Here is a 12,974-nt window from a genome sequence, read left to right as displayed (position 1 = left end):
TGCTNAAGGCTCCAAGTAGAAATACGTGCAATAAAGCATGTTCCCCTAGGTTGCCCTGGATATAACTTTTATAAATAAGTTCCGTAGTGATTATATAATAGTTCTATAACAGTTATATCCAGGGCAACCTAGGAGAACATGCTTTATTGAGAGTTGGTTGCATTGGTTGCTAGAAAAAAAGGCTCCCAGTAGAGATACGTGCAATAAAGAGTGTAGTACACGTCAACGCGCCCACGCACCTGTACCGTAGTGCGCCGCGCGGTCCGGCTTTGCGGGGCGCTTGCCCGGCGACGGCGACGCGGGCATCGCTGCCCGCGCCGCGCCGTTGCCCCTGAAGGATGGCGGGCATGGTGGCGGGTGGTGGGCGCTGCCCGGCACCAGCAGGCTGTTGTGGTTGTAAGTGATGCAGTTGTTGTTGTTGTTGTTGTTGTTGTTGCCAGTCTGGTCGACGAGCGAGTCAACGCTGGCAGAGCGACGTGGGGTGCCAGAGAGGTATTTTCTGAGGGTAGAGCGAGGGTAAAGTGAGTATAGAGCGAGTGTAGAGTGAGAGTAGAGCAAGGGTAAAGTGACAGCAGAGTGAGGGTAAAGTGATGATGGAGGGAAAGAGAGAGAAGGGAATAAGAGGGAAAAGTGATGCTAGAACGAGGATGGAGAGGAAAGTACGATCGAGTGGTGGTAGTGAGGGAGTTGAGTGGTGCGGGAGCGAGTGGTATGATGATGTTTGATGGGGGCAGAGGATTGCTAGTTACGAGTTAGAGTGGTGATGAGACAGCGGACGGTAGTGTAGACGGTTTGAGAGAAATTCAAAACTTATCACAAAATAAATGAATTGAATCATTCAATCAGGTAACTATGCAGGTTTTTTTTGGTCCTGCTCCATGCTACGATTAGAGGGTAAGGCAACAAGTAAGGTTATATAATCTAGGGGCCTTGTAAGTAAATTTATAATGTATTCTGCATTGTTTGTAGCGTATGAAGTGAGGGATCAATTGACGTCTAAAATGCTCATGCAAGGACTGAAGTCAGGGCTCAATTAACGTCTGAAATCGAGGACAACGACTACTCTGTTTATTACAATGTTTTAAGTTCGTACACAGTTAATTCCAGCATTATTTACGTCGCTGTCTGAAGTGAGAGGTCAGTTTACGTCTACAATCATTAGAGTAACGTCTGAAGCGAGGCATCAACATCAATGTCTACTTTGTTTATGACAACATATAAAGTTAGTGCTACAGTGTTTATGACAACATCTAAAGTTAGTGTTACATTGTTTATGACAACATCTAAAGTGAGTGCTACAGTGTTTGCGACACAGACTGAATTCAAGGACACGATTTCCCTTCAACCGTCGAATCGTTGACCGACGTGTTATAATTCAGCGTACATTTTTCCGTTAAACCAAAGTCTTTTGAACGATTAAAACACTTCTTCATATTATATACCATTATTCAAGCAACGAAAAATTTACTATTGGGCAGGTGTTAATGCATCTAAATTTTGAGTTTTCATGTAAAGTTCATATAATGGGAAACAATTAATGACATTTTATTAAATTAAAATTTATTGGATTGAAAATTTTAAAAGCTGCAGTTCCCTCGCACACGTGCACCAAGTGATACGCGATGCAGCTAACAATCTTGGGGAAATAAATACAGGCTGATATATCAGAGAAAGAATTAGGTCCTATCATATTATCGCAGTTAATCCTTTAAATTTACTCCACAGGATTCAAAGAAAACATGTCGATGGCAAACTAAAATGGAATGTTTTCGATGTCCTCTTCCCGGGAGTTCATGTACATGTGAATGGGAGGCGGAGAGCATTAAAATAAGCAAGCCAAATAAAACGTACATGAAACAAATTGCATTCGGAACTTTTTCGAAAAACTTATATAAATAAATAGTAAATTGAAAATCAAATCTCATATAAATTCATTAAATTTGTAGGTAGGTTTAGTTGGGAATGCCGCGGCGCCTGAATTAGGATGAGTTAAAGTGTTAAACGAAGAACCGTCAGCTGAGGATAGCTTGATCATTGATTAAACCATCTTTTAGGCGGCAACTCTGGTCGAGTAAGACTACACAAAAGGAAGAAAATCGGAGAAAATCGATCGAAATTTTTACTTGAACACGCATTGAAGGAAAAACAAAGAAGTTAAAAAAATTGTTTAACTTAAGAGGAAGCAAATGAACGAGCACGAAAACAATTGAATATGTAAAAACAAATAAATAAACAATGGTTCTTGATAAAAAACTAAAAGCAAATGCCAACTTATAAGATAACAAAGAATGTTCTACAAAAAAATGAGTGAATACAGGAATAGAAGCAATGAACAACTCCCACGGAAAAAAGTCAAGCAGGTCAACTCTGCAAGGACAAGCTGGCAAAAACTAAAGCAAGTGTGGAATTAGAGAAAAAAATATTTACAACATGCTAAGAGCATTCCAATTGTAAGGAAAACTGCAGTACAAAAACTAAAGCAAGTGTAGAATTAAAGGGAAAAATATTTACACATGCAAAAAACATTCCAATTGTAATGAAAATTGCAGTACATGCATACCGAAGGAAACCGCACTGTAATTATCTCATAGTTTACAATAATACATACATTAGTGAATAGGTAAATACGTACAAGATTCAGTAACTAAAACAAGAAAACCTGGAAAGAAAGTGAAAAATCATTTCATAATGAAATCCATTGAGCGCCAAAGAACCGAACCGGAGTAGCAGCAGCAAAGGTCTTTTTTAGGTGCTGAGGAGGTAACTGAACGTAAAGATTGTGTGTACTGTAACTTGAAGATTTGCAATGAACTATCGAAGAAAAAGTATATTCGATATCTTTGAGTATTTTTCGATGGTTCTCACAGTATCGCGTGGAGAGAGGTTAGCAAGTATGACAATAAAAGGAAGGCGTCTCTGGAAATTCAAAAATAATTTCGTCGGACGTACGTAGTACTCACTCGTTCGGCTTGTCCTGTAACATGATGGTACTCACTTGCTGGCCATAACTAGGTTATGAAGCCATAACCTCGGCTCATGTAAAGAGATAATGCCGGCCACAAAAAAAGAAGCCGGGAAAAATTGTCAACAATTGAACATAATTTTATAGATAGTGGTTTTGAGTGAAATTCTATTCCTAATTGAGTCATTAAAGTGGAAGTGATGAAGCTAACCAGAATAAATATATTTATATATGTCGTTCCACTATTATAGGCTCATAATAAAAGTTTATTTGAATTAGAAAAATGGTCGTAAAAATTATCGTGAAAGAGACCGCTCAGTGACGACAATAAAAAACACAATCCACGGTTCGTGCAACATGCGAACAATGGAGCGAGCAACAGAGCGCATTCGCGAACGTAAACGGCGAGTGACATCACAGTCAACATGCCGATGACGGTCTTCTGGACGACTGGACGAGCGATGGAAGGGCGTTAATAGAGAAACTGGAGTTGCAGCTACTGGGAGAACAAATTTTTCTCGGAACATTGATCGAGAAGGCGAGGGTGGTCAGGAATGGAATAATAAAATAAGCTAATAGGATGACAAAATAGGTCATTACTACTACTAGGCGGATTTTTATTTGAAATATCAGAAGTAAATCTACAAGAGGAGCATTCACAATTACCAACATAGCTGTAGTTAATACTGGGATTGTTTAGGAAACAAACATCCCCAAGCGATGGCTCAGCCCCCGCTCATTTTACATGGACTAGAGTCGCTATTTTCTAGAGCAATAGCAATTCCTGAGAAGGCAATCTTGTTGTGAGGTCTTATCTCTGCGCTAATGGGGCCTGGTGTGTCACCGCCTATACTTCGCAGTAGGCATTTTATTGCGAAAACGTTCAGGGGCGTAAGGAAAAAAGTTGCGCAAGAACAACGGAGTGCTAAAAGCTTCTCGGAAATCTAATATTCATAGAAAAATATTACAGAGTCGGCTATTCCCGTGGGTGCGTGAGGTGGGACTCAATAAACAATAGCTGGAGTTGTACTTGGATCAACACGAGATCTCTGGTCAGAGGTCTGTGCAGAAGGTGAGGGAAGTCACCTTAACTAAGTAGCTTTTTTTGCAGAGTTATTAAAAAATATATTAGGAAAACTTATGGACACTAAAGATGTTGAGAAACATCAGGAGGAGCAGTATGTTCTGTGGAGGAAGTACATATATTAAATGAATATCATAGGATGGACAAGTAGGAGAAATAATAGACCACACACCCGCTGGAGGCGTCCTTCCAATACAGCTGCTGGTGGGAGGGCAGCTCATTGAGACGCAGGGACCTCCTGTGGGAGGAAGGCGAGCTCAGCCATGAGAGGTCATCGAATGTGTCAATTAACAGTGCATGGAGAGGTCATGAAACACATCAACTCTACATCGTGGGGCCAAGAATTACATCAACTCAGCCTCGCGGAGTCATTACACCCATTAAATCAGCCACATGTATTCATAAAATACATAAACTTATTGACCAGGTGCCATACTTTCAAAACTCGCTAAGTGAACGTAAGTACTTACGCTCTATTTTCTTGTCTACGATTGGTGGATTTTGCTTGAAAGGCCGTCAATGATTGGCTGATGAACTTACGATCTCTTACCTTTTTTTGAAAGTATGGGCCCAGTTGAGCCGAGATTTGGATGTTTGCTAGATTTTGTGCCGTAGTTAACTTGTTGATTATAGTGTTTCACGTGTTTCGTTACACAATGCAAGAAATATTTTTCTGAATTTTGCGATAAAAATTTTCAGTGTCGCCCATGTCGCCAACTGTGAAGTGTTGGATGTGTACGGATGTATGCACGGCTGGGGAACGATGCTCAATTCAGATTTAATTCGTTAAAAAAAAAAACTTGCAAAAGAGGGTCGAATATATTCATTTGAATCCATGTCGATGCTACCGAAAACAGTTTTTGAATGGGAACGCTGATGAACGTTAAGTGCTCAATTAAAAAATGTTTGAGAGGTCGTCGTAATAGAGCTGGCTGTACATCGGTGTCATGTGGCGTTGTTTGCGAGTAGGTCAGGCATCGCGGCCATTTCCACTTATTGATGCATTTCAAAGCTCATATAATTATTATGTGATGTTCAGCAATACCAAATAAGTTGTACATTGCCAACACTCAACGATGATTAGTGTTTATGAAGGTAGTATCAATCCTAATTGTTCCAATAGTAAACTGTAAATCGATCATACACGTTCCATGACGTAATGCATCAGTTATCAGAATGCAGATAATCACAAAGATTGCACTTGTTGATTGTAGTCATACAGTTAAATGTTATTTATGACGAACGTTATCAATTTAATTGAGGTGGCGGCTGGTAGGCAAGATAGAGTGCGGCAGAGTTTGCTGCTAATTGGGGTGCGTGACTTCGCACTCATGAGCGTCTATCCCCCGCCGGGACTCAAATCACTTCATTGTTCGAGTGTCGTGTGTCTCAGTGGGTTGCTAGGCAAAAGTGGGTCAGAAATAGCATCGAAAATATAATAATATATAATGCATGATAATAATTAGGGTGTACAAGTACAAATCTTGTACTTGATAATAATAAGATTGTCTGATAGTATTTTGCCTTCATGTTATTTATTTTGGGGAATACTGCGAGTTTAAATTTTTAAACCGAATTTCTATCTAAATTAACGTATGAAAGTTTGCTGAAAATGAAATATTGTAGCTAATTTTTCTAGTAAGCAATAGAATTTTGCTTATTGAGAACAAAATCAGCGGATGAATCCGCTATTATAGAGACGCGAATGGTAATACTCCGTGCAATCGAGCACGCTACATATCTCAACAGCGGCTATGAAGGGAAACCCGTCATGGAGTTCCGTGCAATGATCTGGGCAGATGAGGTCGATTAGCGAGGCTAGTACGCTGACCTTAGCACCGGCGATCACGCTCGGTAAAATCGTTACAATGAGTTAGCGTTGCTAGCAATCACCATGTAAATGTCTGGCTTCCTTTGAGCCCGAGTGTATAATTGTCGATATTGGCTTTTTTATTGAACAGTGATAATCAGATAATGCAAATGATGAACTGTTTGTCTAGATGAAAGCTTCAAGGAAAATATATGAATCACTGGTCGCTTAGTTGCGTAACGATAACGAGAGGAGATTATTTATTTTTAGTAGTTAATTAATGACACTTTCATTAAAGAAAGTGTCATTTACTACAGGTGACGTATCGGTTCTAGCCTGGGATCTAGTATAATTAATTAGAGCATTCAGTGTACACGCGAGACTGTAGAAATTACACAATACTATGTAAAGTTTAGTTATAATTAAAATAATTTAGAGCGAATAATCAATTACAATTTTTTTAATTTGTGTCAAATTATTAGCGTATTCATCCGCTGATTTTGTTCTCAACAAGCAAAATTCGATTACTTACTAGGAAAATAAGCTGCAATTTTTCATTTCCAGCAAACTTTCATACGTTAATTTAGATAGAAATTCAGTTTAAAAATTTAAACTCGCAGTATTCCCCAAAATATAAATAACCTGAACAATAACTTTCCGGATACATTTTTGGCATTATAAACATGATCAAATTTGTCAGTGTTACATCGCGTAGTTCTCGACTAGGAATTTAATTATCCTGCCGTACTGAGACAAGGCGGGCGCTTACAACGTCTGTGTTCATTTGTTTGGAACGATTGACAATCAGTCGGGGGTTTATAAGAAAGAAAAGAGAAGCCGGGGGCTCGCTAACTCGGTTTGACAGACCACCATTAAATCTGAGGAACATTTAGGTTCAAGAGTTTGTATTAGGACAGGCTTCCCATGAACATGATCATCGTATCAGGTAGGTATAAAATATTTAAACACCGTGTGTCTAAGTTTGCAATGTAGAAATGAACGGATGCCATTGTGTATAGTTTCGAAAAAGTGTAGGCCATGAAATTGATGAAGTGTTCGGCATGGGTGCAGGGATGTGCATTTACTTCATATATGGTGGCGGCTCATATGGATATGAAAATGTTCAATGTAATGTCTCAGGGTAATCCAAGTAACATTTACTGCACATAATGAGGATTTAAGTAAGGTTTTGATGAAGTATTTGGCGGTTTTTAATTGATTGATCACGGTGTTATGTAGTCAAATTGATCACGATCAGGTAAGCTTAGCCGTTTGGAATCTGCGCGTGATATTTGAAAACATGGATTTAGTGTTTTTTTTTGGTTTTCTCTTAGCGGTTAAAAGAAGATTAATAAAAATGAGGGGTTATATTTTCGACTCGTGTTGATGCGACTAAATTTAAATTTTTGCGTGACGGTCCCCTATAGCGACGTCACTCTATTAGAACGACATTATTCATCAAGATTAGAAAGTATTGTTCGTTGAAGTTTTCCTTAATTTTTCTTAATACATCGCAGAATACGTGCATTGATTCATAAAAAAAGAGCAGCGGTGACTCGACCCTGGGTACCTGTGAAACCGAGCTGTCCGACACTTATATCAAATAAGCCTTTTACAGCATCGTTCAATCTATAGGTTTTCACATTTGCGAGTCCAAGATCGACTGTTGATCATTGTATTAACCTTTTATTTATTTTGGCATCAATTTTGCATTATATTTTGTTTGGATAGAAGTCAGGTAAACGTGAAACTTATTAGTTCATTTGTTAACCCTGGTAACATAAATGAAAGCTGAACTAAATCAGAGAGCATTTAAAATAGGCACACTTATTGGATATTCGGAATACAGCGACGCATGAAAATAAACAATATTCAACAAACAATACACATAAAATGAAACCTTATTACGTGCAGAAAACCTGAAGGGAAAATTTATATTTTGTAAAAACATCCGCTCTGGGGCATAGTTACCTCTGCTGCAGTGACGTTATAGGGAAGAACCATATAAAATAACACAACAAAATGCATGTATGAAAATGCCAATGCAATTACATATAATTTAGCTTTATACTTAATTAATAACATCAAAGACACCGAATACTTTCTTCGACCTAAACAAGAGTTTCAATACAAAGCTTAAGTATTCATTTATAATATACAATAAACATTAATTAGCCCATCTATTAGGGTGAATGCGTTGCGCAGCGGATGTGCAATCTATTTATAAGAGTAACATAACAACAGCAACAAGAGTTTAGCTTGGCCCACTTACTCAGCAGCTTCACCGTGTAAAATACGTGTATTGTAGTCCTACTGGCGTGCGCTTTGAAGTAGCACAAAGGTGACTGTAGCTCGACCTTAATTAACTATCATGACTTTGGTATTCCGCACTCCATAGTATAGCAGTGCCAGCCAAATCTCTTGCTTGGTTGTTATTTTGCTCAAATACGAGTATAATTTATACATACATTCACAGTTCACAATCCGCTAATTTCTACCTTAAGTTAGTGCTTCTGGACGGGTCACATGCAAGTTATGATGAGTGATACAAATATTAGCAGATGAAATTCTAAGACATACAAAATGGAGAAAGCTAGCGTCATTATATCTTGCTTTAAAGTTTATGTAATGCATCGTTATATGCTGTTTGTATAAGAACTTGCAGAGGCAATTCGTGTTGAGACGTCGTACGAAAAAATAACGTCAAAGTTCGTGGCTGAACACAGAGAAGCAAGACATACAGTTTACCTTTGTACACATCAATGGGTTTAGGAAAAATAATGGTCGCACCGAGCCACAGAAAAACCAATATTACAAAGCCACGACCAGACAAACAGCGTTCCATAGAGCGCATTAAGAGGAACAAATATTAATTGTGATACTACATTATTACCGAGTATTATACTCAGTACGTGATCGAGTTGCACGGTTTGGTTCAATTTCTGGTTGTCAGCAACGCGAACTGGTTTCGTGTTTTTCTGGCGACCGAAAACTGAGCTTAGTTACGGGGCGAGAAGGATTCGACCAATGAGGTCACAGTGTTAGGGAACGCGTTTCAGTATAATAATTTCATGAATAGTTAGATTACGTGTACTGTCTTATCGGTTTTTGTGTGAACTATTACGTGACCTCGTGTAGACCCGCCATGTGCCTTGTCATGGCTGTGTGATCTACCACGGAGCGGTGCTCCGAACCTAGGACATGATTACGAATTAATAGGCAAGGGCTAGAAAGACACACGGTTTAAATTTTGTTTTATTTAATATAAAGCTCATGTATTATTATGGTTCTTTATTTCTCAATTTGATTAATCCTTTATTTTCGATCATCGGTCAAATGTTTGGGGTCACTGAAAGCATATTTATTGATTAGTCCTTAACATCAGGAACATTCTGCACTTTTTTACTCCAGTCAAATTAACAATTGTGAACGGATTTTAAAATTTCTTCTTCGAATATTCGCTTTTCGACTTCATCTCTTCAAGGATATAACATTTATATTAGAATAATATAAATTTTCATTAATATCATTAATTGCAATTATTGTTACATATGAATTCATGTTCCAACGTAAAATTGCCTATCAGTGAAGAGAACAAATAGAAATCAAGCCAATCATGTATATGATGGAATGCTCTTTGTTTCTTTTTTTTTCAATTAAGAATTATCGTTAGAACCTAGATTCAGTTTGGGTGAGTGGCTCAATGCCGCGTCATGGTGAGATAATTATATTTTTATTAACAATACGCTCGCGCCACCGCAGGCACCCGGGCTGTTTTTGTATTTTGCGATATCGTTTGAGAGCAAATAAACTATAAAGCTGAGTCGCCAATAAAATTGGCAGGTTGAAATTTCGTTGTGAGGGACAATTGTGTTTGAGGGACACGTGTGCTGTGAGGGACACGTGTGCTGTGAGGGACACGTGTGCTGTGAGGGACACGTGTGCTGTGAGGGACACGTGTGCTGTGAGGGACACGTGTGCTGCGAGGGACACATACTTTATCAAGTTTAGGGATACTTTATCAAGTTTAGGTAAATATGAATGTATTGTGTAGGCAGCTATACTTTTGTCGTAGACTTGCAGCTGCATGGCGGTGTTGCGATTATTTTAGGCGAATATGCAATCAACTAATGGAGAATAAAACAGCTATTAACGGATGATAGAACGCTTATCTATTAAATTATTCTGGGAAGGCATCAAAGTTTTGAGGCGAAGGGATATAAATGAAATAAAATAAGCACTCATCCAAAGTTCTACTTCCAGGTCAGATAACAATTGAGGTAGTCTCTCGAGTTTCAGTTTATGGAAGCACGGGCATTCAGCTCATGCCCTTGAGGTACGGCGGCCAGTGCTCGAATTTAAATTTTAGAAATTGAATTATTTAGACACTGTCTGAATGATAAATATTCAGACATAATCTTCTCTGACGTACTTTGAACTTTCCGGAAATTATACCAAAGAAAATATAAAGTGCATCACAGAAAGATTTTCTTTTGCATATTTTCGACAGTAAACGGTTATTTTACTGAATTTATTTATTTGTTAAAGTCTCTGAGAGTTTTTAAATATTTTAAGTACCCATTTTTATAAAATCTCTAACAATTTCTGAGATCATTCTGATCAGAATGCTTTCTACCACTTTGCGTGCAAACCACCATTATCATTATTGCTTTCCAGTTGGAAAATAATGCGATTGCTTTCAGTAAATTATCTTTTAAACTTTTACCATGATGAACAATTTTGCAAAGGAACAGAATTGGGAAATAATATCAGCACTGCAAAATAAAACGCTCATGCTCTGTCAGACAAAGAGCTGGACAAGCGAATTGAATAAATGTGGGCAATAGAGTACAACAGTAGGAATCTCCGAGTTATTCATTAATCATCTGAATGGACCTATTTTCCTTAAAAGAAAGTATTTCTAGGGATATATAATAACTCAGACTGGTTCTAATTTTAATTTTCAACGCTTCTCCTAGAATAGAAACCTTTGTATCCAAGATATGAAAATTCGTGAATCACCTGATTTGAGTAGGTATCCAACATTTGAGTATCCAACGTGATTTGAGTATCCAACATTTGAAAATTCGTGAATCACCTGACGCACGTAACCAGAACCTGTTAAGGGTCCACTACAGAAGTGAAAAAAAGTTGAACAATTATTTAATTTCTTAATTAAAGCAAGATCAAAGTGTACTGTCTGCCAGTATCTGCAGTGCAGAGTGCAACGTCTTCAATGATGCAGTGCCATTGCGCTCCGAGACTCTGAACTTTATTCTGCTGCTCCAACTTTGCAATCCTCTGAGATTTAGAATTCAGTGAATTATTCAACGCTACTGGTGATACAACTCGGAAAATTTCGCGTAACAAAGCATCCGTCATTTGCTTAGGAATAATTTTTGTTGGAAGTTATGGAAGGCGAAGATTGCTTTGATGCGCCGGATGAACGCCACCTACGAAATAAATATTTACCGAGGTGCTGTACTCTGCTAAAAAAAATATCATGAAAGTCATGACTTTAGATCTCTAATCTGGCTACGAGCGCCAAGGTTCCAACTTGTGACTTAATGAGCGAGCTTGGAGAGCTTGAGTTGCGTTATTATGAATACATTTGTTAAAAGAAAATCGGATTACAGTGCAGGAGAAGCTGCATATCTCAGAAACGAAAATCAGGAAGTGTTAATGTTACAATATTTATCATCTTGGATATGCAAGGGAGCTGTAGTAAAGAAATAATTCGTGCAGCGAAGATATACACGTTATTGTGAGGAAAATGACTTGAAAAGGTGTACATACCGGTCTATATAGTGGTGAGATTGTGCAAGATTTATGATGCAGATTTATGAATTTGTCGAGATAAAAATGTGAAATCTGCCCTAGAATCTAATGGTAAAATTGTGCAAATGTCATCAAAATATGGCAACAAAATTGCGTAAGCTGCATCAGGTTTTGGCTATGAAACTGTGCAATTATCATGAACAATAGTAATAAAATGGTGCAATCTATTTTGGAATATAGTTATACAGTTGGGCAATCTGCGTCGCAACAAAATGATAAAATTGTGCAATATGCATCGGTGCATAGCAATGGAATTGTGAATACTTCATCCAATTATAGTGATACAATAGCGCAATTTACATCGGATTTTAGTTTTAAAACTGTGCAATATGAATAGGAATATAGCAATTAAATTTTGTAATCAGCACTGTTTTCTGGTTATGAAATTATGCACTTATACACTGTTAGAAAAATTGACGTTAACGGTATTATACCGGCGTTTCAGTGGCCGGTCGGCACGTGAAAAGAAACACCGTGTCGCCGTTTTTATTCTAATTTAACACTAGAAATCCATAGAACATTTGATAAAAACGGCGAAACAGTTTATTTTCACGGGACGACCGGCCACTAGAACGCCAGTGGGACCGTTTTTTCACCGTTTTTTCTAACAGTGATAGCATCGGAATATAACGATGAAATTACGCAATCTGTATCGAATCATAGTGATGAATTAAGCAATGTGCATCGCATTCTTCGTATCAGAATATATAAGAGAAGCATTCGTATCTCATTTGATAATAAAGACTACTAATTGGCTGAGCTGGTTACTGGATAATTGAAAATGTACAATTATTATTTGTGAATAACGCGCTGCAGCGAAAATGAGCCAATTTGTATAATTACTTGTGTATGACGATTATCGCCAAGCACTAAATGATTTAGTTATTAGTTAATCATGACTGACAGTACACAAACTGGAGGGTAAAGTAAACTTGTAAAAAGTAACGGAGAACACTTCCAAAGTCATGGATACCCTTACGATCGTTATGGTGGAGAGCTGCGCACGGATCACATTGTAAATTAAGCATAATTTATTTATTTATTGTAATTTTAGTGGCACGTAAGGAGACCCGTTTGTAACGTAGTATAGGTTCCTCTTATTTCATCAGTCCATTCTGCGAGCTTTGATGTCAACTTTGGCATTAGGTTGACTCAAGTCTGAAGGTGATAAGTTTTTTACAAACAAGAGGAAGAGGAACGCCAAATAGCTGAAGATTGACTTAAATAGATAATGAAAATCGTATTGAAAGAAACACAAGAAATGTATAATTTAATATAGA

The 12,974-nt window shown here is 37.9% G+C and overlaps 1 protein-coding gene across 1 annotated transcript in view; it reads right to left on the bottom strand.

The window, feature by feature from the left end:
* Positions 1–222: 222 nt before the first annotated feature.
* LOC108673724 overlaps positions 223–12,974 on the bottom strand; it is a 132,144-nt gene continuing 119,392 nt past the window's right edge. Inside the window, exons 6-7 of the mRNA XM_018161591.1 lie at positions 4,219–4,284; positions 223–499 (exon numbers count right to left, since the gene is read on the bottom strand). Coding sequence (XP_018017080.1) covers positions 223–499; positions 4,219–4,284 — 343 coding nt within the window. The remainder of the gene's footprint in view (positions 500–4,218; positions 4,285–12,974) is intronic.

The sequence above is a fragment of the Hyalella azteca genome, unplaced genomic scaffold (genome assembly GCF_000764305.2).
Source record: "Hyalella azteca isolate HAZT.00-mixed unplaced genomic scaffold, Hazt_2.0.2 contig17243, whole genome shotgun sequence".
Taxonomy (NCBI): domain Eukaryota; kingdom Metazoa; phylum Arthropoda; class Malacostraca; order Amphipoda; family Hyalellidae; genus Hyalella; species Hyalella azteca.
This window is presented reverse-complemented; position numbering and strand designations above follow the sequence as displayed.